Here is a 25,538-nt window from a genome sequence, read left to right as displayed (position 1 = left end):
CCTCGCGAGCACATCAATCACTCTTGCTCATGTTTTCCATCTGGCCTCGCCGCCAATCGAGGCAAGAAAACATGTCAGATGACATTGAGTCTCAAGGCAGTTTATGCTATCAGGGGAAAGTAATGCGAGCTGTCATGGAGGGTTTTGTCACGTCACTGTTCAAAACCACTGGAGAGATTTGTTTGACATACAGACAACATAATGTAGGTTTAGTACTCATGCCCAAACTGTGTTTGTTTGATTACATCACTTTATTCAAATAGTGGAACTTAAACTTCACCAAACAGATGATAAAAATACGGAAGTATTTGTATTAATTTGTATTATGCATATGAAAATAGTAGAAGGATTTGCAATATCTTGTCAAATGGCAATATGCCAGGGATTAATTACATAAATAATAATACAAAATTAAAATGTTATTAAAGCTAATAAAGCTTATTGTTCTAAGTAAAAGTAATTTGCTGTAAAATGCATTACAGTAAAAGCAGACTACATTGTGTTGTCTGTGAGAGAGGTGCTTGTTTAACTCTTGTTGCTGAAGGTAATTATCCCTCTGCAGAGTATCTGTCTCCTCGTTGTAGCTTTCAGTACACCTGACCACAACAGCCCACAGCTCTGTCAGTTAAACGGGGCAGAAAAACAACACAGAGAAAGAGTATGACATCAATTAGCCTGGCCTTGGCATGCATAGGCGCCCTTTTTAAAATATTACTGACACTAATTAGACCACACTTTAACTAAAAGTCTGATGTACAAAAGTGCAGGAGGCTTTGCTTTTTTCTTGTGAGCAGCCTGGTTTTCTTTTCCAAGGTCTCTTCAAAGAAGTATGAATAAATTGAGGATATGTAAAAAAAAAAAAAAATCCTCAAAAATTATCTTGGGAACAGGTTCAATCTATATTGACTTTAGGTTAATAAAATAAAATTAGGTTTAAAATTTGTGCATACAAACATAAATACATATACATTCATGACAGTAGTTGCACTTACCACACTTTAACTAAAAGTCTGATGTACAAAAGTGCAGGAGGCTTTGCTTTTTTCTTGTGAGCAGCCTGGTTTTCTTTTCCAAGGTCTCTTCAAAGAAGTATGAATAAATTGAGGATATGTAAAAAAAAAAAAAATCCTCAAAAATTATCTTGGGAACAGGTTCAATCTATATTAACTTTAGGTTAATAAAATAAAATTAGGTTTAAAATTTGTGCATACAAACATAAATACCTATACATTCATGACAGTAGTTGCACTTCTACAGCATCGCACACCAAAACATTACAAAAAATGTAAACAGAGAAACTAACAGAAATGAAAAAGAAATGAATAAAAGACAGCTATTATGATTATAATAGTGTCACACAAGTAATGTATATCATTACAGTCTATTTGATTAAATATGTAAAACCAATCAACTTAAATATTTAAAATAAAGACACTTCATAACAAGAGTTACTTGTCACAGGAACTAATGGTTGGTATTTAAGTGCTATTTATCCTTTTCTGCCAGACTTAATAAGTAAAACAATAATGAAACACTCAAGCGCAAGGTGACATTACAAAAATATGATTGTGTTGGCCAACAGGAATTGGAATTATTAAAGTACCTATATAAAATTACAAATGAACATGACCAAATATAAAACACGTGACCTGACATATATATAAAATAAATTAAATAACAGCCTTGACATGCGGTTTCTTGTGCTCAAGCAGATAGTCAGTGGTGCTCCGACGAGCATCAAAGATCTCCTCCCCTCCTTCACATTCACTCCCATGATGCAACAGCAAACAAAGAGGGCAGAGAAACGAGACAGTACCGGAAAAACGGCAGCTAGCTAGAGAAAAGTTTCAAACGCCGAAAATAGGCACAATTCAAAACGTCCACAGCGTACGGTGTCACTTTATCGCGAAACGCGGTCATAAAGAGCCCATTATTCCTCGTCTCTGTGAAAATTGAGTTAGTTTCTGCGCTGTTTTTTGTAAGTGCAGGTAACTTATCAGTTAGCCGTGAAGTAATAATGTCTCCTAATGCTCACATAGCTCTCCGGACACTGATATGACAACTGCTGATAGTTGACAGTGTATTCAAGGCACGGCAGGTAAAGTATAGTTAATATTTGTTTGTAAATATTGATGGCTAGAGTTGTAGCATTAGACAGAAGTGATGTTTAATATACAGGGCCTGTTCAGGTTAGCCTGAGTGCTAACTGCTCTTAAAGCGTTAGCACACTCATATTTATGAATTCAAGCAGTGTTTTGAACTTTATGACTCGTTTTAGATTCATATTGTATATCTGTTATCGTCTAGTGAATTCATAATGTATACTAGACATGCCTGACAACAATCAGACATAAATATTTAACCTACTGTAATACAATTTTGCCATTATTTTGAAATACACAGCACATGTGAATGTCAGCCTTGATAACCCTATACATTTTCATAGAAAAGTGGTGTTTGGTACCATGTGTTTATGTTAAACTTATCCAATATGGTTTTTAACTATATTGGTAAGTCGGGACTTTATTGAATAAATAGCCTTTAAAATCAACTTAAATTTAAATCTCTAAAAACCCTGGTTATTTTATTGGTTCATGTTGCTTGTCTTATACTGTGTGATTCATTTGTGAATGTTAATACCAAAAAAAATTTAAAGGGGTCATATGATGTTGCTAAAAATAACATTATTTTGTGTATTTGGTGTAATGAAATGTCTTTATGCGGTTTAAGGTTCAAAAAACACATTATTTTCCACATACTGTACATTATTGTTTCTCCTCTATGCCCTGCCTTTCTGAAACGCGTACATTTTTACAAAGCTCGGTCTGAAAAGCAAGGTGTGCTCTGATTGGCCAGCTATCCAGTGCATTGTGATTGGCCGAATACCTCAAGCGTGTGACGGAAATGTTACGCCCCCTACCATACTGTGATACCCTGTCAGGCCAGAGCGATGATTCACAAACATGAAAACTCATTATAAATGAGGCATTTGTTGCATCCAGTGGGGACATAATTATGGATTATAATGACTTATACTGTCTTTTTACGCGTTGCGTTGCGTTGCATCGCACCACGCCACATAAACATAAAACCATCTCTGCATTTGTGATCGGAGAAATGACAAACAACAAGCCCTACTCTACACTTCCCAAAAAACTTGCTTTAAATATAAAAAATATAAAATGTAAAAACTCTTTAAATATAAAAAACGTACTTGCAGTCTGTGAGTCAGAACAGCTGGCATTGTAGTCTACTCTACCAGGATCAGGAAATGGTCCTCCATAAAATGCGCTGCACACATCTGAATATTTGGGTTGAAGTGTTCTGGAACAGTGTTGTAAATACAACTTAACCACTGATTTCTAGTCGTGTCCATTTTTGGAAGGCCAAAAAAAGTAGTTTCGCTTTCACAACGAAACACAGCGTCACACACGGTGGCCTAGAGTGAGCAGAGGCTGGGGGCTAGAGTGATCAGAGGCGGCGGGCTTGAGAACGGCGCGGCCGGCGGATTCGTCAAAGGAGCGTCTGGAGGGCTTGCGGCAACCACGTGTGACAACCCCGGGCTGGACTCCGCTTCGTCCACGGTGAAAGCCGATCCGGTGATCCACAGCGCGAAGTTGTTGTATTTCCTCAGCAACCAGCACGGATCAGCTCCAGGCATGACGAAGCGGATATCGTCCTCTTTTGGAAGACCAAACAAAGTAGTTTTGCTTTCACAACAAAACACACAGTGCCTTCACGACATGGCGGCGGCAACAACAATACTACAGCGAGAATAAAAGTTACGTCTTCTTTCTTTGCGTGAACATTTGGGCGGCGTTATGCAAATCTTCCCACATAGTGAGGTAGATATATGGGGGCGTGTTAGAACAAGCTGTTTTAGGTAGCCGTGGTTGACTCTTAACTTTTATAAAGAATATCTCTTTGGATTTGAGACTTTAGTCTTTGCAACTTTACAGATCTTCTTTATGCACCAAGAGCTTGTAACACTCCAAAGAGAAAGGAAAAATTGAAATCGCATCATATGACCCCTTTAATGTTTATTATCTTCATGTCTTTGACATGTCCTGAGGTGTTGCATGCTACAGTATTTCCATTTCAAATTTCATCTGTAATTATTATGCACACCGATTTTATTAGAAAAAGACTGATAATTGGTTTGACCAGTATTTTTTGCTAATATTTACATGTTTTAACTTTTCTTTATTATTGAGTCTACCAATTTAGTCTAAAAATAGCACCCAACAACAGTATTCATAAGTTGAAGTAACTTATTTGATGCATTGTTTGATGACTGCTCAACTATTTCAATAACAATTATTCATTTTGAAGTGATAATACACATATTATTCAGAAGTTAGGGGTTGATAAGTTTCTTTTAACTCTCATATGAACTCACTTTAAAATATAGTAAAACAGCAATATTGTGAAATAGTATTACAAGTTAAAACAAATAATGAAAAAAAAACATGTTATATATATATATATATATATATATATATATATAATATTTTTTTTTCAAATGTAATTTATTCCTGTGATGGCAAATCTTAATTTTCAGCAGCTGTTACTCCAGTCTTCATTGTTATATTGTCCTTCAGAAAATATTCTGATATGCTGATTTGGTGGTCAAGAAACATTTCTTCTTATAATCGATGTTGAAAACAGTTGTGCTCTTCTTAATATTTTTGTGTAAACTGTGATAGTTTTTCCCTGGGATTCTTTGTTGAATAGAAAGTTCAAAAGAATAGCATTTATTTGAAATCGAAATATTTTGTAACATTAATAATGTCTTTACTGTCACTTTAGATCGATTGAATGCTTCCTTACTATTCATTTAAAAAAAAAAATCTTACTGTCCCCAAACTTTTTGAATAGTAGTGTTTGTAACTTAACAATCGGCTATAACCCAAAACAAGGACAAATACATTGGACCATTAAAGGGCGAGCGACGGTCAGGCTAGTTTGTTTGGTATGTTCTAAGGTTGTGCTGATAGACGATAGTATTGTGTATCGACGATAGTCAGAGATATCGACGATAGCAGATGTCTTTGTCGATAGTCAAGACGATATTAGGCTCATTCTCATATGAATGTATTAATAACAATAGTTATTATTATTATTGCTATTATTAGGCGGCCCATTATAATTTGGCTATTATTATCAAATTGCCCAGCTTTTTCATTCAGCACTGTATTTCACACACACGAGCCTGTAGCCAGTGAAGGAGTCTCCAACCACAAACACGGATACATATGCAATATTTTAACCGAGCCCTCACTAACTGAGTTTAATGCCACAGTTATGTTAGAACGCATCTCATTCTTGTTTCTGTGGCGGTGCGTCGGGCTCGTCATGGGGTGCGTGGTCCGGAGCGCTGTATGACTGATGTATCGGTTTAATTAAAATTTACTCCAAATATATGAACTTAACTGTTTTAAATGCTTTATATTTAACATGTTCGTTTATGTCCAATATTTAGTGTTAAACTGATGGTCTTTAAAATAAAATTACTTTTGATTTTCACCGTTGACTGATTTTGCAGACCAGACTGATAATTTCCGTGCTCTGATGCGACAAACTTGTCACAGGACGCGCGGTCCTAATAGCGATGTATGACTGTTGTATCCGAATATTTATTAACTCGCTGTTAGGGCTAGACGATATGGCCAAAATTTATATCACGGTATATTTCTTAATTTCGGTCGATACGATATAATTCCGATATCGGTATGAACACTATTAAAAAAGCCTCATAAAAACGGCCAAGAACGGCCACAACAGATGTTTGTACCTACAAACTTATGAAAAATTTATTTGCCAACTCTATGAAACCTACTACTATAAAACTATATAATATTTTAGGAAAAAAATGGTGCAAATAAATAAATGTTCACCTTTTATTGGTATTTAGCCTTCATACAAACAAAAAATGTGAAATCACTGTCAAATAAATCTCAGACTCTCCTTATTAATATTAATATTTATTACTTCAAACTATAGGCTAACATACCAGTCAAAAGTTTTTGAACAGTAAGATTTTTTATGTTTTTAAAAATAAAGAATTCTATTCTCTTAAAAAAGAATTCTCTTCTGCTCACCAAGCCTGCATTTATTTGATCCAAAATACAGCAAAAATGGTAACATTTTGAAATATTTTTATTTAAAAAATAATTGAAATAGTTTTCCTAAAACCCCCGCGACGCGTTTTGATTTTGAAACGTGCAGTGCTCATGTTTATTCAACGAAAGTCAAACGCCACAAATAAATCAATGTATGGGAAACTGGTAATGTATATCGAAATATCGGAAATGTGTTTAAAAATCATATCACCGTTATTGAAAAAAATTGTATCGTGATACATATTGATATTGAATTATTGTCCAGCCCTACTCGCTGTTTTAAATATTTTGGTATTTAACATGTTAGTTTATCAGTATGTTTGAAAGTATATTATTTAGATTCGTGGTGCTTCCATAGGCACCCTCTCTCTCACGCGCGCGCAGTTTAAAACACAAAATAGTTATGAAATAGCCTATGACAAGTACAGAGAGTCTCTCTCTTGCCCCCACCAACCCATGCACGATAATATCATCTATCGGCGATCTCACGGACTGGTGATTTGAAAAATGACTATATCGCCCAACACTAGTGTGTTCCACTCGTCGGGCTCACGTCGGCGGCAGTTTGCCGATTCAACATGTTGAATCGGCATCGGGACCGTCGGCGCGAGTGAGAGCTCTGATTGGATGTTCAGTTTAGCGAACGAGTCAGTGCCCGAGAATTAAAGCAAAAGTAATGAAAACAAGCACGTAAATGAAGGCGGTACAGACAGAAGGCTGTTTCAATGTTACGTGATAATGTTTTCATAACAACATGAGCCGCTTAAAATGATTAAGGTTATCAACGTTACTGATATTCAAAATGGTAAGCAAGCGCTGCTTTGTTTACGTTTCATATATCTGCGTTTATTTCGTATATTTTTGTTTCGGTTTCTCCTTTTGAATGACGAATATATACTATTGATAGCAGCTGATATAGACAGTTAATTCTTCTCACGCATGCGCAGAACACACGTGTTCGTTTGCCTTCGGCTGTAGTCTGTGCTGTGTGTTCGAGCACAGCTTTTTGGTCCGACGCTGCCGACGTGAGACGACAACACCGTCGGCTTTTGTCGTCGATAGTTCTTTGAAGTCGGCTTGGTGTGTGTCCCGCCTTTAGATATAATATCATTTAATTATTACCATGTCAAGAATTGGACTTAAAATTGTGATATTTTTCAATCTCTAGCTTTTATGACATATATTGAGAACCTTCACAGAATATTTGTTCTTTTTTTTTACTTTGTCACACCACTCGTGTTGAGGTAGTCAAAATGAAAAAGTGTATAAAATGGTGAAAACCTTAAAAATCTCACAGAATTTTCTCTCAAATTGCGAAAGTTGCGATTGTCATTTGATCCTGAATGTAATGAATATATATATATCATTTTTATTCTATTAATGTCTTATTCTGTTTTGTAGGTATGGCAGTTGTGGGCCGTATGTGATCAGCTATGTGTAAGTGTTCACAATCATCTCCCTCATTCCAAGAACATCACATGTAATCCCCCTCCAAATCATTAAGGGGGATCTTTCAGAATGAAGAAGATCAGTCTGAAAACAATAAGAAAGTCATTTAACATTAAAGGCAAAGAAGAGAATGAATTTGCTGTATCACAGCCAGACTTGGCGGCCAGTTTCTCTGCTGAAGACTCACTGTTTGGAGGATGCTACAGCAAAGATCTCGTCAGTAGCGACCTGGATAATGAGGACGAAAAAAGATCCAAAGTCCGATCTAAGAGTGAGGGTCTCATGGGCACCTTGAAAAGGAGACTATCAGCGAAACAGAAAACAAAGGTCAAGGGTGGTTCTCCATCTGTATGCTCTATAGATGATGACACCTTCTCCTCCTCTTCGGCACCCATTACTCTAAGTGACATAAAATCCCAGCATTCCTCTCGCTCCACATCCGTCCATAGTCATCATTACAGTCCCACCCCGTGGCCTCTCAGACCAGTGAACTCGGAGGAGATGTGCATCCAAATGGACGTTAAGGCATTAATGAACTCCTCAGATCCAAGTCCGGCTCACAACGGTGTGCACCAAGACTTCCTTGACCTCCAGAGAGAGTTCAAAGAATCTAGCGATTCATTGAAAATCACCAGACGTGTGCCAGACCACCATTCTGGCGCTCAGAATGACGATTTGCACCTTGAAATGGATGAACACATGCCTGTAGTCATTGGTCTTGCAGCTCAGGATTATATTCAGTACACAATGCCTTTGGATGATGGACTCTTTCCTGATGATGAAGGTTCACGCTCTTTTTGCTTAGATGGCACCACACCCATGGACGTCGTTCCGCAGTCAGAGGGATGCAGATCTCTTCATGCAGATGAGGAGCCTATTGACCAGGACCTTCTGTCACCAGACATCTTCATGGAGTCGTCATCGGTGAACCAGCTCTTTTTAAACACTGCAAATGTCTTGCTGCAGGGCTCCAGACTCGAAGCCCCACTTTCCCCCTTGCTACCTCCGTTGCCCGATAGCTATCTCCAGAGAAGCTTCTCTGGGTTTGGTGGTACACATGCTCAGGTTGCAGAGAGAGTCAGGCACCATCTCAACTTTGACCCCAACTCGGCTCCAGGGGTGCAGCGGGTCTATGATGCCGTGCAGAACAGTGGACCCATGGTGGTTACTAGTCTCACGGCTGAACTGAAGAAACTAGCCAAGCAGGGTTGGTATTGGGGTCCCATTACAAGATGGGAGGCTGAAGAAAAGCTGACGAGTCTTCCAGACAGTTCTTTTTTAGTCCGCGACAGCTCCGATGATCGATATCTTCTAAGCTTGAGCTTTCGCTCACAGGGTAAGACTCTGCACACGCGAATCGAGCATTCGAATGGCAGTTTCAGCTTCTACGAGCAACCTGACATCGAAGGCCACGTATCAATCGTGGATCTCATTGATAATTCGATCAAGGATTCGGAGAACGGAGCATTCTGCTATTCCAGATCTCGCTTACCGGGGTCCGTCACCTACCCCGTTAGACTGACCAATCCCGTTTCAAGGTTTATGCAAGTGCGCTCACTGCAGTACTTGTGCCGCTTTGTTATCCGCCAGTACACACGGATTGATCTGATCCAGAAATTGCCTTTACCGAACAAAATGAAAGATTACCTGCAGGAGAAGCACTACTGAAAGCAGTAAATCCCCACTTGGTTGCTACTTGCACTTTTTGGATGACACAACAAAACCGATTTCGCAGACATTTTCAAGAATTTTGTTACCATTCGATTTTGCATTTTCTTGAAAGGAATGATGATGTTTGTCTGTCTGGTAGAGTAGATAATTCAGTGGTTTGTGAAGAGACACAGTGCCAGAATGTCGTTAGAGTGGATCTCAATGTTGGAGCATTTTTCGCATGTTCTCTTAGAAATGTAGCATTTCCTTTTTGTTACAGTCAAAGACAGTCCAATATTTTTCTTCATACCCCACACTATGAAATATCAGCACATAGCTCTGAGCTCCAGCTTATTTTAGGGCATTTAGAGGTTCTTGGCAACAATGCACAGAGGTATAGACGCCTTAATAGCGGCCGCACGTTTGTGAATGCATAGATTACATTCCTCCTCGCCCCTTTTTTTAAACGCATAAATTTTATCGTACCAGCCATTATGTCATCATCTTAATTCAAAGGGAAAATATACTATACAATATGCCAAATGATGTCCTCTCACCATACACATGAATCTTACCCTTCTGTGGAGTTAATCTAATAAGCTATATTAGCTGCTCATATTTGTCAGATCATATTCTCACCCCCTTTTTTGTTTGCGCTCTTTAGCACGTAATGCCAAGTTTAGGTGCCTCACTGAAACTCGTCTTTGCTGTAGTCAATTGATTTTGGACTGTATGATTTGTTATAACAGTCATCTTTAACAGGCATGCAGTTACATTATAAATGCATCTGGTCTTTTCCCCCTTGCACTGTTTAAGTGTTCATTAGTATTGTATATCATTGTTTAAAAACGGAAAGGTTTCCTGTTATGAACTATGTCAATGGTACAGTTTAAAATCATCTCTTTTTGGGAACAGAATTTGCTTAATGATATGTTGTAACTTGAACTTGTTCTTCAGTTCAAAATAAAAGTTTTATATGATTAATCTCTCTGTTCATTCTAATGTAAAACGTATTCGATCTGTAATTTAAAATTCCATTTCTGGTAGTAAAAACCTTTTAACAGACAAAGAGCAGAGATAATGCTGGAATTAAATCATTTTTGTTTTATTTTTATTACAGATTTTACAACTATGAACAGATTTTCTTTCTCCTACCACTTAGCCATTGTTGTTTTATTTTTATATGCTTAATATTGTATTTGATCTTTTACCTGGAGAATTGCACTCTTTCATTAATGAGTTGCAAAGCAGCAAACAAACGACAGGCAAATTTGTTTTCACTTTTGTGCCATTGTTGAGCTTAAGTTTCTTGCCTTGCGTATAATTCTTATGTTTTCAGGAAGTTGCTAAATGATTAAATTTTAAAAAACTAAAATATATATTCTGTATTCTGTTTAAGTAACTATATAAAGTATATTATATGTTTTTAAGTAGTAGCTAAATTACATTTTAGAATGACTAAATTTAAACTAGCAATATTTTCTATAATATGTACCTCATCTATCATTGTTTTTCAGACTTTTTTTATTGTTTCAGTGCTCCGTATCCGTACGATGTGACATTGCTATCTTTAGTGATCCACCTGAAGATTGTGATTTGGCTTATTTTGTGTACGATCGTGCTCTTTTGCACTTATGTAGTGGGTGATTGATTATCAGTTGTGCTCAATTGTGACCCTCCCTGTTTTTCAGCTGAGAACTTTCTTGATGGCAGGCTCGGCACAGCAGTGCTGCTATTTTAATGTTTCTGTGCTTAATGGTTTTGGAAAAAACAATACAAGTGGGCAGAGTGTAGGCTTTAATATTGGTTGCCAAAGAGGCTTTGTGCTGTTTTCTCCATTCAGCACACATGCACATTTTTAAGACTTTCTTAATTAGCAAATGGCTGCAATATAACAAAGAGTGAAAAATTTAAGGAGGTCTGAATACTTTCCGTACCCACTGTATATATATCTATATCTCTATATATATCTATATATCATTACCAAGCAATTTGAGCCAGGATGATTATATATATATATTTTGAGTTTTCATTTGTAACTGCGGAGTAAGTGAAACTGCTCCCTTAGCCTACAACAACTTTCTGGCTGAATTCAAATGCTTTTTGCAAACACATCGTCACATTCCATCAAAAAGACATGCTGAGCACTCTTATATCAGACATAAATTGCTTAAGCAGTTCTGTAAGACTCCAGGGACAAATACATTTTTAGTACTGTGCTGTGGGACAATCAAAGTGTCTCTCGCTCACACATGGTGTTTTGTGGAAAAGGAACATTTTGCTAATGCCCAATTTTCTTATGTTATTAAAACGTTTGAATCTTTTAGCTTGGTAATGCAATGATTGTACTTGGTATGTTTTGTTAGTACATCTCTTTGCCATTTAAAATCATTAATAGATTTTAGGCCAACAGCTGCTGTGGTAGAGGTGAGTGTTTGTCATGGGATGTAACATTTACACTATCTGGACTTGAGAAAGCATCAAGATCTTCAGACAACTACCCCACGTATCAGTGCTATCTTAACCAGCATCCATTTTGCTTGCATTGTGCTTTAACCCACCCAACTGACTTCCATTGTCAGTAAGCATTCAGAAAGATGCAGAAGTATTTTTATTTCATTTCATCATATGTTGGATATTATGTTGTCAATGCATGATTTGTCAATATATCAGCCTATATCGCTGTGACCCTTCTAGTAATCCATTCTGTTAAGGCTCTGGGGGATGCTTTATTACAGGTGGTGAAGGATTTCTGGCTCTGTTTATTACTCCCTCCCTTCTGTTTTAATTGGTTTCTTTGGAATTTCACATCAGACTCCACTGAGAGCTTTCTACACTCCACTTACCAGTGCGAATGCCTTCTATGTTTTAATCAAAATGACCTCTATGGATCTGTTTGTCTATAGTATCTGAGGTAATTGAGGAGTTTTAACAGAACATAGATTTCGTACATTCACTTGAATTCAGGTCAGGTAATCAGAATCAAATGCAACTACTACATTTAAATGGACAAATGAAATACACTGAACAAAATTATAAATGCAACACTTTGGTTTTTGCCCCCATTTTTCATGAGCTGAACTCAAAGATCTAAGACTTTTTCTATGTACACAAAAGGCCTATTTCTCTCAAATATTGTTCACAAATCTGTGTTAGTGAGCACTTCTCCTTTGCCGAGATAATCCATCCACCTCACAGGTGTGGCATATCAAGATGCTGATTAGACAGCATGATTATTGTACCGGTGTGCCTTAGGCTGGCCACAATAAAAGGCCACTCTAAAATGTGCAGTTTTACTGTATTGGGGGGTCCGAAAACCAGTCAGTATCTGGTGTGACCACCATTTGCCTCACACAGTGCAACACATCTCCTTCGCATAGAGTTGATCAGGTTGTTGATTGTGGCCTGTGGAATGTTGGTCCACTCCTCTTCAATGGCTGTGCGAAGTTGCTGGATATTGGCAGGAACTGGAACACGCTGTCGTATACGCTGAAACCGGGATTCATCCGTGAAGAGAACACCTCTCCAAAGTACCAGACGCCATCGAATGTGAGCATTTGCCACTCAAGTTGGTTACGACGACGAACTGCAGTCAGGTCGAGAACCCGATGAGGACGACGAGCATGCAGATGAGCTTCCCTGAGACGGTTTCTGACAGTTTGTGCAGAAATTCTTTGGTTATGCAAACCGATTGTTGCAGCAGCTGTCCGGGTGGCTGGTCTCAGACGATCTTGGAGGTGAAGATGCTGGATGTGGAGGTCCTGGGCTGGTGTGGTTACACGTGGTCTGCGGTTGTGAGGCCGGTTGGATGTACTGCCAAATTCTCTGAAACGCCTTTGGAGACGGCTTATGGTAGAGAAATTAACATTCAATTCACGGGCAACAGCTCTGGTGGACATTCCTGCAGTCAGCATGCCAATTGCACGCTCCCTCAAAACTTGCGACATCTGTGGCATTGTGCTTTGTGATAAAACTGCACATTTTAGAGTGGCCTTTTATTGTGGCCAGCCTAAGGCACACCTGTGCAATAATCATGCTGTCTAATCAGCATCTTGATATGCCACACCTGTGAGGTGGATGGATTATCTCGGCAAAGGAGAAGTGCTCACTAATAAAGATTTAGACAGATTTGTGGACAATATTTGAGAGAAATAGGCCTTTTGTGTACATAGAAAAAGTCTTCAAAAACAAAATTTGCGTTTATAATTTTGTTCAGTGTAATTTGGGATGTGACTAAAAATTCTAATTTTTTATCATTTGTTTATGTTTGATGGCATTTTAATGCATTGTCACTACTGTTCCTCAGTCTCTTTTATTAACTTCAGTAACAATCAGTACTGCTGCTGGATGTTTTTATAGCCTACCACTCGCATTATAACCTTTGACTCTGCTGTGCATGAAAAGCCTTGCAGGACCGCGGTTTCTGACATGCATCCACCAACGCTTATAACATCCACCATTATGCTTTTTCAAAGTCATTTAAATCTTTTGTCTTTTTCAACCTTCCTTGAATTTCAAACATGCAATTCTCAGTTATTTAATTTCCTGATGTAAATAATATCGTCTCTGTACACCTATACTGACAATTTAATCTATTCCACAGTCTGTTTTGTTAGTTTCATCTAATTGCAACTATTCAGCACACGATAAGACCAAATGCTGCTGCTTTTCACCATGCTGATTTGCTCAGTATCAGGATACATTCTGTAAACTCAAATGTTACATCTGAGATTAAGCATTAAATTAGGTTTTATGTCCTCTGGAAAATGCATGCAAATTTATCTAGCAAGGCCATGTGACTTTTGAAGCATATGAATACATTTGAATATTTCACAGAGGAGCAAAATGTCACAGATGAAACAATCCAATCACATTCCTATAGCCTGAGGTGTCGTTTCTGTCTTGGCTTAATGATGAAATGTTATCTGAGCTGGATGAGCTCCTGTGAATGTCGCTTGACGCTGAATAAATATTGTAAACTACCTGTTAGGTATTCAGTTGAAATTATGCAGCTCTTTCAACCTCAGCCTTTGTGGAAAAACCAGTTACAGCCCATTCAAGATGATATATGTTCTCCTATATATATATAATATTTAGATCATTAATACAGTAGAACACCATTTAAAATTTTGCTACTTGAATTTTTTAATTATACCACGGGTATTGTTGAATACTTGATTCTGATTGGTTGACTAACATTCTAAAATGTGCAATTATTTTTCAATAAATGCACAGCTGTGAAGCTGTGTTATAGGTCTGTCAACCTCATTACAGTTCCATACCAATTTGTCAATTTATTTCAGTTATTTCAAAGTCTTTACAAGTTGTTATGAACCAAAACCCACAATGACACTGACCAAACAAAGAAATATGAAAAACTAAAAAGGTACATGTAATTTCTTACTAGCAAGGCGGTAATTTGGCTATTTTTGAAACAGTTAAACTGACAGTTTCTCTAGTCAAGATGCTGCTGCCGAACACTGTTGAGAGACGTGTTTTAAGGAAACCATTGAATTATTGAAAAATAATCCACGCCCGAGGTGTAACGGTCACTTCGTGGGTGTGCTTTATTTTTCAATAATTCAATGGCCCTTTGGGTCTTTAAAGGTAGTTCAGACTGCGGAATGTCATATCAGCATAATTTTGATGTACAAATACACTTCAACACCTCTGATTCAGTCTTTTTAGGTGCATAATGAGCAAGAATGGAGCCTGTAGGAAATCACAACGGCATATGCAGCCTTACAGTGGGTCTCTACTAGAGACCTGCAGAGTTTAGCTTTTTGTCACATTGACGCCATCTTTATCTGTGAGCCATGCCATCTGTCAGAAACCCCAGAAGACCTCTTTCTGAGCACACCATGTGTCTCCACATAAAAGGGTGGCTTAAGCAAACAGTACTGTGCAGCACCATACCTCACTCACTTGAAGATTCATTATTCTATGAGATTACCCTAAAGGCATTTCCAGATGTGGCTGTATATATATCCTAGACTTCACTTGCTGTTCTTTGTACTATAAATGTTTGCATAGCCGATATGACACTTTGAATCATTAGCATTAAATGAAGTTAAGCTTAAGATACAATGTGAGAAGATCAGATGGGCTGTGAATTTTTAGATGTGGTTTTCCAGCTGTGTTCTGGTTTCAGGTGAGCTGTTTCAGTAGCACATTTGTGGGATAGCGTGTAGTCGTGTCTCGTGAGGATTCTTGCTCAGTTTGATTGAATTTACACAACACACTGCTTTGTTTGCTGCTAATTTACTTGAAATTTACAGCAAGAGAACATTTCATGATCACATTAAAAACGATGTCTGAGCTGATTAAACGGAGGTGCTGATTACAGGAAAATATCATACATGTACAGTATGTCTTAATGCAAAATAACTCAAATTAATCTGTCGTTCTATCTATAGTTTTATCCATCTATCTATCTTTATATTCTTCTATCTCTTACTACTTTTTTTTATCTCGAGTTTAAAAAGAACCGTTCCCAGTGTATATCATATCAAATCTATAGCAACAATCAATATTTTTGTTACATTATTTTCAAACTTCTGAAAGAGTTGTTGGTAGTCATCATTTTCTTTCTCTTGATGTCTTTCTCTCTTTTTTTTAAGCCTACCTGCTTATTTAACCAGCCAGAGAAATTCCGTAGTTCAAATCTTTCATTGTCTGCAACCCTACTCTGAATTCTTTGGTTGCTTGTTGTGATATTGATAAAATAAGAATGTGCACCATCCATAATGCACTAGATACAGTAAACTATGTCCTTTGTGGCTGGTGCAGCAGGTAGCCTCGCTTTTTACATTTCAACAATTGAGATGAGGTCTCTCAATAAATAAAATATAAATGTGTAATCTCTCAGGAAACACACTACTAAATAATGAATCTGAATTCATGTAGACACTTCACGACAGGTATGTCAAAAATCAAGTTAAAATATATTTTATTTTTAGGTTGTTATAGCACAATACCAAGGTCATGAGTTTTGATTCTCTCATGAAAAAAAAAAAAGAATACCCTGAATGCAATGGAAGTGACTGTCAAATGCTTACTTTTAAATTTAGTAAAGTGGTATTTAGAAGTTATAATAAAATGGTTGTAGTCTTAGTGTGATTAAATGAGGTGGTCTGAAATGATCAATCATGACAAAGTTGTGAAGGCATCCTTCTTTTTAAAAAGACATTCATTTGGTGCTACCACTTTTGAAGGTGTTTGAGATTCACACTTCTAGGCAAGAATAAATGTGTGGTCTCATTAATTTAGTGTATCCCCTGCTGAGTTTCATCCATAGGAGATATTTCCTTTGCCTTAAGTCTGACAGAATCAAGTAGAGGTTATCGTAATTTAAGGGACATCTAAAACACTTCAAAACACTATTAAATACTTACCTGCAATTTTTCTTTTATTTAACACAATAATATAGCACAACAAAACGACTTAGACATAGACATGCATCACTGCTAGCTGCACAGTATTGTCAGTAGTTTATTTTAGCATTAGACTGAAATTACAATGAACAATAATTGAAAGTGTTTAATATTTTATAAATATTAATCACTTAAAAATTTGCATTTCAGTAAAAATTGTTTCTATACCACATTTTTTCAGGGTAGAAATGAACAATAACCAAAAATAAATGCTGTTAAATTCAGCCTGTACCTATTTTAGTTCGTGTTGATGTATATTACGTAAAGAAAAATGTACAGTCATACAGTCAGTATGTTATCTCGATTATAAAACTGCTTACCAAATAACAATACATGGACATCAAATATTGATTTGTGTTTCCATTTTTATCATTTTACCTCAATATCTTTAGACTTACACTACATAATAAAATTACAATATTTGTAATATTACAATAGGAAAACACTACAATGTACAAACACTGCAACAATATTAAACAAAAATAATATTAATACTAGAGTTCTCTGAAGTCATTTAAACTTCACTCAACAACTGAGATGCAAGAATGCGCCAGCTGCGTTTGTACGAAAGGGAGCGCAAGTCCGCTGTATGATACGAGCCGTGAAAGTAGCGCCAGTTTCTGTTACCCGGATCAGCGGACTACTGCTGTTTTGCTGTGGATGTTGGCGAATGCTAGGAAATATCTGACCGCTGAATGACATGATGACCAATCAGTGTATTACATTCCATGTAATAGCCTAATAATGTAAATGTAATAAACCTTAATGTTGCCATTAATGCGAAAAGAAAGTATGAGATTATTCAAGCATCGTCAGCACACCATGTACACATCAGTGTGACAATAACTAGAAGTGAGGAGCGCGCTCTTCGTTCAGGCTTACTGACTTAATGAGAAGTAAGTAAAGGGTAAATAACAGGAACCAGCAGATGCTCTTATTTATTATTTACATACAGCCACTGACATCCTTTAGAGACAGCTTCTCATAAGAGTTAGCAACAAGGTCTACAGCTTCCAAGACAATCAGGAGGCTCTAGGACAGTGATGGGCAAACTTGGCCCTTCCAGGTCACTTTCCTGCAGAGATTTGATCCAACCCTGATATGACTCACCTGCTTGTAGCCTTCTAGTAGTCTTGAAGACAATGATTAGCTGGTTCAGGTGTGTTTGATTAGGGTTGGAGCTAACCTCTGAAGGAAAGTGGCCTGGAAGGGCCAAGTTTGCCCATCACTGCTCTAGGAGCAGAGCACAAATGCTCAAACTGCTCTCTGGTGCAGTCAGTTGTGAGGTTATTAAAGATTCCCTGAACTGAAGCATTTGACAAAATAACTCAATTACTGAGGCAATGTTTGCTTTAGGCTATTTGAATAGACAAGATTTGTTTGTATTGTGTAGCGTTCAGAGTTGGATTGTTCCTCTGAGGACTATTTAAAAAAATCTAATATTATACAACTGATTGTTGGACATTACTCTGCTAGAGTTGTTGTCCTACACGTTTCAAACCAGAGCAAATTTATGACCAACTTTTTCAACAGATTGGACATAAATTTTATGATGGGCCATACATACTCTGTTAAGCAGTCTGAAAATTACAGCAGATGGGGTACGAAAAACCGCTTTAGATGCAGAAAAGTAAATGCTGTAATGTCAAAATGCTCTGGCCAAGTTTGACAGAATAAACCACTGTCTGCGATGGAGCCAGCGTGCAAAGTGAACTATTGCATTCAAACAACCTGTGCAGAGGCCATAAAGTGAGAAACTATTTAGGGACGGAGCAAAGGGACAAAGGATACACACTGATATATCCATACAGTGTATTTTACCTAAACAATATTTAATATTAAGGGTCCTGAGGATTAAAAAGTTTATAGTTAAAAATGTTCAGGTAGTACTGGCTCAGTTTGGTCTACACACTAATGCTTTCAACAAAACCAACATCACATATGTTTATTATTATTATTATTAATAATAATAAATTATATATACATAATTTTTATTATATTTTATGTTTATATAATGTCAAATCTCAAAAATGTTAAATCTTTATTTTAAAATTCTACATAGTATGCTTATACCATTTTTAATAAATATAAAGTATACATTGTTTCTATATATTATATAAAGTATATAATATTAAATTAGAAATGTAAAAATGTAAATGATTGAAAAATCAATTTGAAGATAATTAGGTATTTACATTTGCATTGTGCATTCATTTACAAATGCAGCTCTCTCTCTCTGTTATTTTTTATAAATTATATAAAATACAAATATAAAATATAAATAATGTATATTTAAAATACATTCTTTTTATTTTAGAATCCCATATGATATTTAATTATTTACATTTGTATTCACATGCACAAAAAATGTATGTATATATATATATATACATTTTATATAATTTTATTGTAATATTATTAAAAAATAAATAAAGGTTTAAATAAATTAATGATTATTCATCTCTATATAAGTATTAAGCCAAATCATATTCTGTAAAAACAACTGTTATATGAGGAACATTGTACGATCAGTCCTGTAGCTTATTCAGTGAGCTAGTACAGTATTATTGTAGGCTGTAATGAAGATTAATGGTAGTGTTCCAGGTGTAATGGAGGCACAGAGGAAACTGGCAACTAATTATGTTTTAATTACAATAACTGTAAGCATCGTGCCATCAGCACAATATCTGCCTCTTACAAGCATTTTTGCATTTTCATTTTGTCATCATCTATACAGTAAAATCATACTGATTAAAAGACAATATCTAGTTTCTCATGCTAATTTGTTTTGTCTAATATCTCGCTTAAACTGTGTGCCCCAGCACAGGAAGCACCAGGCTGAAAGTTGATATCCTGATATATCTAAATACCTGGTAGAGATGGCCGTGGGTTCTTCTGGAAACGTTTCTGTCCCTCTTGCCTGTAAAGGGCAGCTTGGCGTGAGTCTGCAGCACTTGGGCTGATTACTGAGCCACGTATGCCATGTGTCAGTGGGTCACAGATTGGACCAGTGCTTTACCACTCTGGCTCTCCCAGCATGCATCTCACAAGGGGTACGGACATCAAAAGGCCCCGTGTTGCACTCATGCTGGAGAGATGAGGAGGCTGTGCCTTTACCATCTGAACCGGGACACACGTTACAGACCAAAGATACAAGAAATCTGCTCCTGTTGATGGCAAAGGATGAGACAAAAGGAGAGCTGTAAAACTGAATTGCATTTGCGTAGTAGGTCGTTTAGGTTTTCTCACCCTAGACATGAGAAGTAACACATTTAATTGAGATAACAAATGAGAATGTGTTTGTCAATGGGGTGTTAAGCGTAGAATCCGGTCATTAAATCATTCCTGACCCTGCAAAAATACACACAGAAACAGCATTTTCTCCATAGGACGATAACTCTTCAATGCATAATGCTTGCTGCCAAAGATCTGAAGCATTCTAAGATGAGCCCACACATGAATTTGTTATTAAAGCTATTTTGGTATTGGAGAAATTAAATTAAAAAACATGTGCCAGACTATAGGAGCCCAGCCGCTCTCATTATCACATCAGGCTTTTCCTCTGCTTGTGGAAATGTCTAAACTTACACAACTCAGTCTCATTTTTCTGCTCTGCTGGATTCTGGTCTGTTAGCTTTTTAAAACAATATCTGAAGGATGATGTGACACTAAAGACTGGAGTAATGGCTGCTGAAAATTCAGCTTTGTTTCAGAATTTTGAAAAAAAGAAAACAATTCTTTTGAATTTTAATAGCATTTCACAATATTACCGTTTTTACTGTATTTTTATTAAATTAAATAAATGCAGCCTTGGTGAGCATTCAAAAACATTGAAAATGTAATGTTTACAGAGAGCTTTATAGTAAAATGTTTGGACACAACTGGACTGGATTTCTATTTTATAATCTTTAAAAAATGCATTTCAAGGATTTAAAATGCTTTAGAAGACCAATATAAATTCGGCCCACAAATGAATTTCTTTACAAAACCCCAAAAAATTAATAATTAAAATGGAGTTGGACAGAATCGTGACAGAGCCACAGCCAACAAGTGTCTAGCTTACCAGGCCAAATGCTTAAAAATCATCCCAAGATGCACCTTAGGGAGATGGATGATAGAAGCCCAGAGCTGTAATCTAGACAAAGGGTGTCTGCTTTGAATAAACTAAAACAGGTTTGATTTACTGAACATTTTAAAGTCACAGCATAATTCCCTTTCTTCCATTAGTTTCATTGCTTAGCTCTAGTTCATAATCACGCATATGTTTAGTATGATAATGACAACATAAACAATTTACTGTTAAAGTATGCTGAACTTGCCTCACTTTTGCATATGAATGAGATAAAAAAGACTGCCAGTAGGCAGATTCATTATAAGCCAGTTTAATTCACCAGCACCCAATAGTACAAGCCACGAGTAAAGCTCGAATGAAGTCTAAGAAATCATAACACTTCATCTTCAGCACAGTAATTACAATAATTAAATCATGAGTGTTGGGGTTAGACCTCATAGTATGACGTTTATACACATGAGCAGGGTAAATATTGCTAATGATGAAAGAATGTGTTTAGCACTCGCCTTTATTTTTATATTAAAAGTAAGAGTTTGATGTACTTTAGCAACAAGATTTATGTTCTTCAAGGAAAAATGAAAGAATTATGCATAAAAAACCTTTTCTGCGTTTTGTTCCCCAAATCCAAAGTCATGTTTAGTGACCTAGCAGCGACATGTGCTGTTGAGTCATGTTTTCATTCTTAATCATTTTTATGAAAAAGAAAGGTCAGATACAGGCATCAGACAGCTTTTAGCCTTTGGGCAATGTTTACTTCCAAGCCAAATCAAATGACATGAAGAAGATGCAGTGGCAAGACGAGGGATTTTTTTTTTAAATACATTTTTAAAAGTTCAAGGTCTGAACATGATGTCAAAAATCTAATAAAATTGTAAAATATTATCTAACAAACAACTGGTTACCCCCTGAAATAACTCAAACTATGATATAATATAATGTGACACGATCTTGACGAGTGAAATATGTGTTAGCGTCTTTTTAAGCTCTACTCTTGGAAGGAATATTTCACTGTTTAACACTTAACTCCCACATCATTCTCATACCTCATCACATTTGCATTTCACCTCCAAATAATGCTGTCTTCACAGTTTTTAATTGTGCCCATGGTAATAAATTACCTAGTTTCCATCCCGTTTCCCAGCCATGCTTTGAAAAATATATAAAGCTATACATGTTCAATCTTAAAAGTTCACTGTTGTGCAAGGCAGCATCTTAAAACACATGCTATGCCACTGCCCTGACCTAAATGGAAAGTCAACAAATCCATTGTGTCTATATCTTTCCAGTTTTTGCACATATTGAACTCTGTAGGCGGGTGTTAATTTCATCCTTCCTAAAACTGCCCCCATTGAGAGACTTAGATATATTTGAATATTATATTTTACACTCTTGTTACACAATTACTCTGAAATACAACTTTTAAGATGATAAAATCCCCATGTGAATCTGTAGATGTAGTCTAACTAGTGGGAACTGAAGGTCTATGCTGTACTCAATTGTAGTTGGTGTATGTATCAACAAATAAATGTGACTGAAAAATGTTGCACTGCTTGTTTTGATGTAAGCATTTAATAATCATTCATATGTGTACTGAACAAGATTCCAGTTTTTGACGGACAGCTGTTGTTCAGCACCATGGACAGTGTTGAGCTCTTCTCTTTCTTCCACTCTATTTTTGGATAGTTCAATACTATGGAAGTCAATGGCTAACAGCAACTGTTTGTTTACCAACATTCTTTAAAATATCTTCTTTTGTGTTCAACGGCAGAAAGAAATTCATACAGGTTTGGGACAACACTATGGGTTGAACTATCCCTTTAAATGATACCCTTCTTGAAAAATAAAACTTTGGAGTGCTATAAGAGTTTTTAAATACATTCCTTGTGTTTACGATATAGTATATTTACATTCAAGTAATATAAAAATGCAAGACATCATTGCTTGTCTATGCATTAAGCCAAACAACAATGATTAAAGAGAAATGGCTATTTTTTTGTACTTACTACGCTCATACTGAACATCAAAATTATAAGGGCTATACGAATTAATAAAATGACAAGCACATAACAAAACACATTTCGTGCAAAATATGCTCCTGAATGCAAAAATATCATTGACAATAACAAACCACTCTTTTCCAAAGCAATATGCAGACATCAATTAGTCCAAATATGGTCACTGTCCTACTTTCTTTTGAATCTCACAAATACTTAAATTCACACACACACATACATACAGTACATACAAACTTGTTACATTTATTCAGGTCCTAAGAATAAATAAAATAAGCTAATGCATTCCATGTTCTCTCTGCTACCTTTATTTTTGAAAGCAGATACGGAAATGTCTTTTTGTCTTCAGTCTGCGCCTTTTCAAATGGGTAATATTCAATTAGAGAGGGAAAACAAGAAAGCCAGAGAATGTGGAGTACTTCCACCCGCCCATGAGGTTCCCTCTCTCCAGTTTAAGATAGAGTCTGTCTTCACGCTCCAGGTGAAGCAGAACGCCGTTACTTGCTGCCTCTCGGGTCACATCTTGATCACCGGCAAATGCAGATATTATTGGGTATTCATTATGCATCAGATTGACCTAATGACACGGAAACACAAAATGTGATCAGATGCATTACAAGAAGCCAGATCATCCTTTACTCCATAAAACTAAATAGAATCTGCTTTTATGTTTTAGTATATATTTTTAATTACTAATAAGTAATAGTGACAAGAACCAGACGAGTTTAACTTTTAACTGTTGGTAACTAACACTTGTTAGATAGTCCTTATTCCAATATAGTGACTAGTATCGATTCATTTAGTATAATACATTACATACTAGAAAATAACAATTTGGTACTAGTCACTGTTCTAATAGTGAAAACTTACTATTCTGTTTTTACTGGTAAGAATGATTTTTCCAATTTAATTATATGGGGATCTGTGGTTTGCATATTCATATTCCCCTGTGACTAGTTAATGAATAACAATAGTTATTGACACCTTGAGTTACTGTCATAATTGGTATTTATTTCAGCTTTGAAAGTGGCTATTTAATGTATACAGTACATATTTATGAGATACAAATATCTATCCCAAATGGTATGGTAACATATCTCATCTCATTAGTTATCATTTCTTTATTTGTCATATGAAATGACTAGCCAGAATGATACTTTACAGTTTAATTAAAATCTTACTGGTAAGATTACAGTTGGAATACAAACGTATAATAAATAAATACTTATGTCTATTCAGTTATACTAAGAAACCTGGAACATATTGTAAATATTAAGTACAAGAATGAGTAGTAGTGTCAAATTTATTAGTAAAACTGAAAAGGTACCAGCAGTAATTACAATAAATAGTCAGAAATCTGCATTTATCAGTGTTTTTTTTTATAGTGTTATAATTCAATGGTAAAACCATTCAATTTAAGTTTCAGTTTGTTTGTAATTAGTTTCTGATAAAAACCCTGAATGTTAAATAGACTCACCTGAATTGTCTGTCGGTTGTAGACCTTCACAACGTGAAAGCTGAAGCTGTAAATGCCTCGCCGAGGAGCTTGAAATACACTCGCCTTAAGATCGAAATGATTTCCAATGTTCACTAGTACCTGCAAAAAGGTGTTTGTTCACTTAGTTAACGTATGTTTTGGAAACATGTTTTCGGGGGGAAAAATATTAAAGTCTACTTAACGCAGATATGCGTTGCCTAAATGTGAAAGCAGGGTCTGACCTGATCAAAGTAGATTGTCATGGACTTGTTACTCATTTCTGATGGTTCATGGTTAGTTCCTCTGACCGCAGAAAAAGCCACTTTAGCACCAGCAGCTCGGACAGATATCCCAAACGACGAGGTCACTCCACCTTCGGCTGACGGGTTCGAGTCACACACAACTAAACATTTTCCTTCCAAAACGACCGGTTCTGTGTCATTCTGTCCAAGGGAAAACGCAACGCCGAATCCCAAAAGAAGGGTGGAGGCCAGCACGGCCAAAGATCCCGGTTCCTTTGCTCTCAACATGACTGTGGAAGACCTCAGAGCAAAAAATACTACCGAGCACTCTTTGGAGATCAGTGAAGACGACAGCACCTCTCCCTCTCCCTCCCTCTCTCTCTCTCTCTCTCTCTTACTCCCCTCCTCCCCCCCCCTCCCCCCCCCCCCCCCCCCTCTCTCAATTCAATTCAATTCAAATGAGCTTTATTGGAATGACTGTGGAACAGCACAATGTTGCAAAAGCAATAAACAAAAGTTATACAGGCATATAGATAGTAAAAAAAAGAAAGAAAACTTATTCATGACCATATTGTACATATATTATCACATAACACACACCACACACACGCACACACACACACACACACACACACACACACACACACACACACACACACAAACAATAGTAAATACAAGGTCATTATTTACAGAGAGCATTGATAAAGAAAAGGGGGTTTAGCCTTTGTCCCTCATAATATTTCTCTATCGCTCTCTCTTTCTCTGCCGAGCACACGCCTTATTTGAAAACGGCCTGAATTTCGGCCTGAATTTCAATCTCAAGTTTCCATTGCGCAATAGTCTCTAATCAATGGCTAAAAGTTCAAAGGCAAAATTGATGTATCACAGCTAAACAATAAATAAAAAGATAAATAATTAGAATAAACGTAGCCTATTACTAATCAATGCTTTGACAACCAATGCTATTCACGAAATCTAAACTGTAGATGGATAAACTGTAACTTGAAGGGTTTATGCGTTGAATTGATATTCCAACAAACCCTATAGAACAGTTAAAAGCACTACTGTATTCAGGGCACTG

The 25,538-nt window shown here is 36.6% G+C and overlaps 2 protein-coding genes across 2 annotated transcripts; one reads left to right on the top strand and one right to left on the bottom strand.

Moving 5' to 3' along the window:
• Positions 1-1,696: 1,696 nt before the first annotated feature.
• On the top strand, positions 1,697-10,197 carry socs6b (suppressor of cytokine signaling 6b). Its single transcript, XM_016232058.1, has 2 exons — positions 1,697-2,098; positions 7,524-10,197. The coding sequence occupies exon 2, from the start codon at positions 7,641-7,643 to the stop codon at positions 9,237-9,239; it is 1,599 nt and encodes a 532-aa protein (XP_016087544.1). The 5' UTR covers positions 1,697-2,098; positions 7,524-7,640; the 3' UTR covers positions 9,240-10,197.
• A 12,749-nt stretch (positions 10,198-22,946) lies between these two features.
• Positions 22,947-24,745, bottom strand: cbln2a (cerebellin 2a precursor). The gene is made up of 3 exons (XM_016232060.1): positions 24,458-24,745; positions 24,216-24,335; positions 22,947-23,315 (listed from the first exon to the last, which is right to left on the bottom strand). The coding sequence occupies exons 1-3, from the start codon at positions 24,743-24,745 to the stop codon at positions 23,118-23,120; spliced, it is 606 nt and encodes a 201-aa protein (XP_016087546.1). The 3' UTR covers positions 22,947-23,117.
• Between the last annotated feature and the right edge of the window lie 793 nt (positions 24,746-25,538).

This window comes from Sinocyclocheilus grahami, unplaced genomic scaffold, assembly GCF_001515645.1.
Source record: "Sinocyclocheilus grahami isolate Dianchi unplaced genomic scaffold, SAMN03320097.WGS_v1.1 scaffold406.1, whole genome shotgun sequence".
In the NCBI taxonomy this organism is placed as follows: Eukaryota; Metazoa; Chordata; class Actinopteri; order Cypriniformes; family Cyprinidae; genus Sinocyclocheilus; species Sinocyclocheilus grahami.
This window is presented reverse-complemented; position numbering and strand designations above follow the sequence as displayed.

Excerpts from the sequence above, each read along its gene's own strand:
- socs6b (XM_016232058.1), top strand. The coding sequence starts at position 7,641 with ATGAAGAAGATCAGTCTGAAAACAATAAGAAAGTCATTTAACATTAAA.
- cbln2a (XM_016232060.1), bottom strand. The coding sequence starts at position 24,745 with ATGTTGAGAGCAAAGGAACCGGGATCTTTGGCCGTGCTGGCCTCCACC. Across the intron at positions 24,336-24,457 it reads TGACAATCTACTTTGATCAG|GTACTAGTGAACATTGGAAA; the intron begins GTCAGACCCTGC and ends ACCTTTTTGCAG. Across the intron at positions 23,316-24,215 it reads ACAACCGACAGACAATTCAG|GTCAATCTGATGCATAATGA; the intron begins GTGAGTCTATTT and ends CCGTGTCATTAG.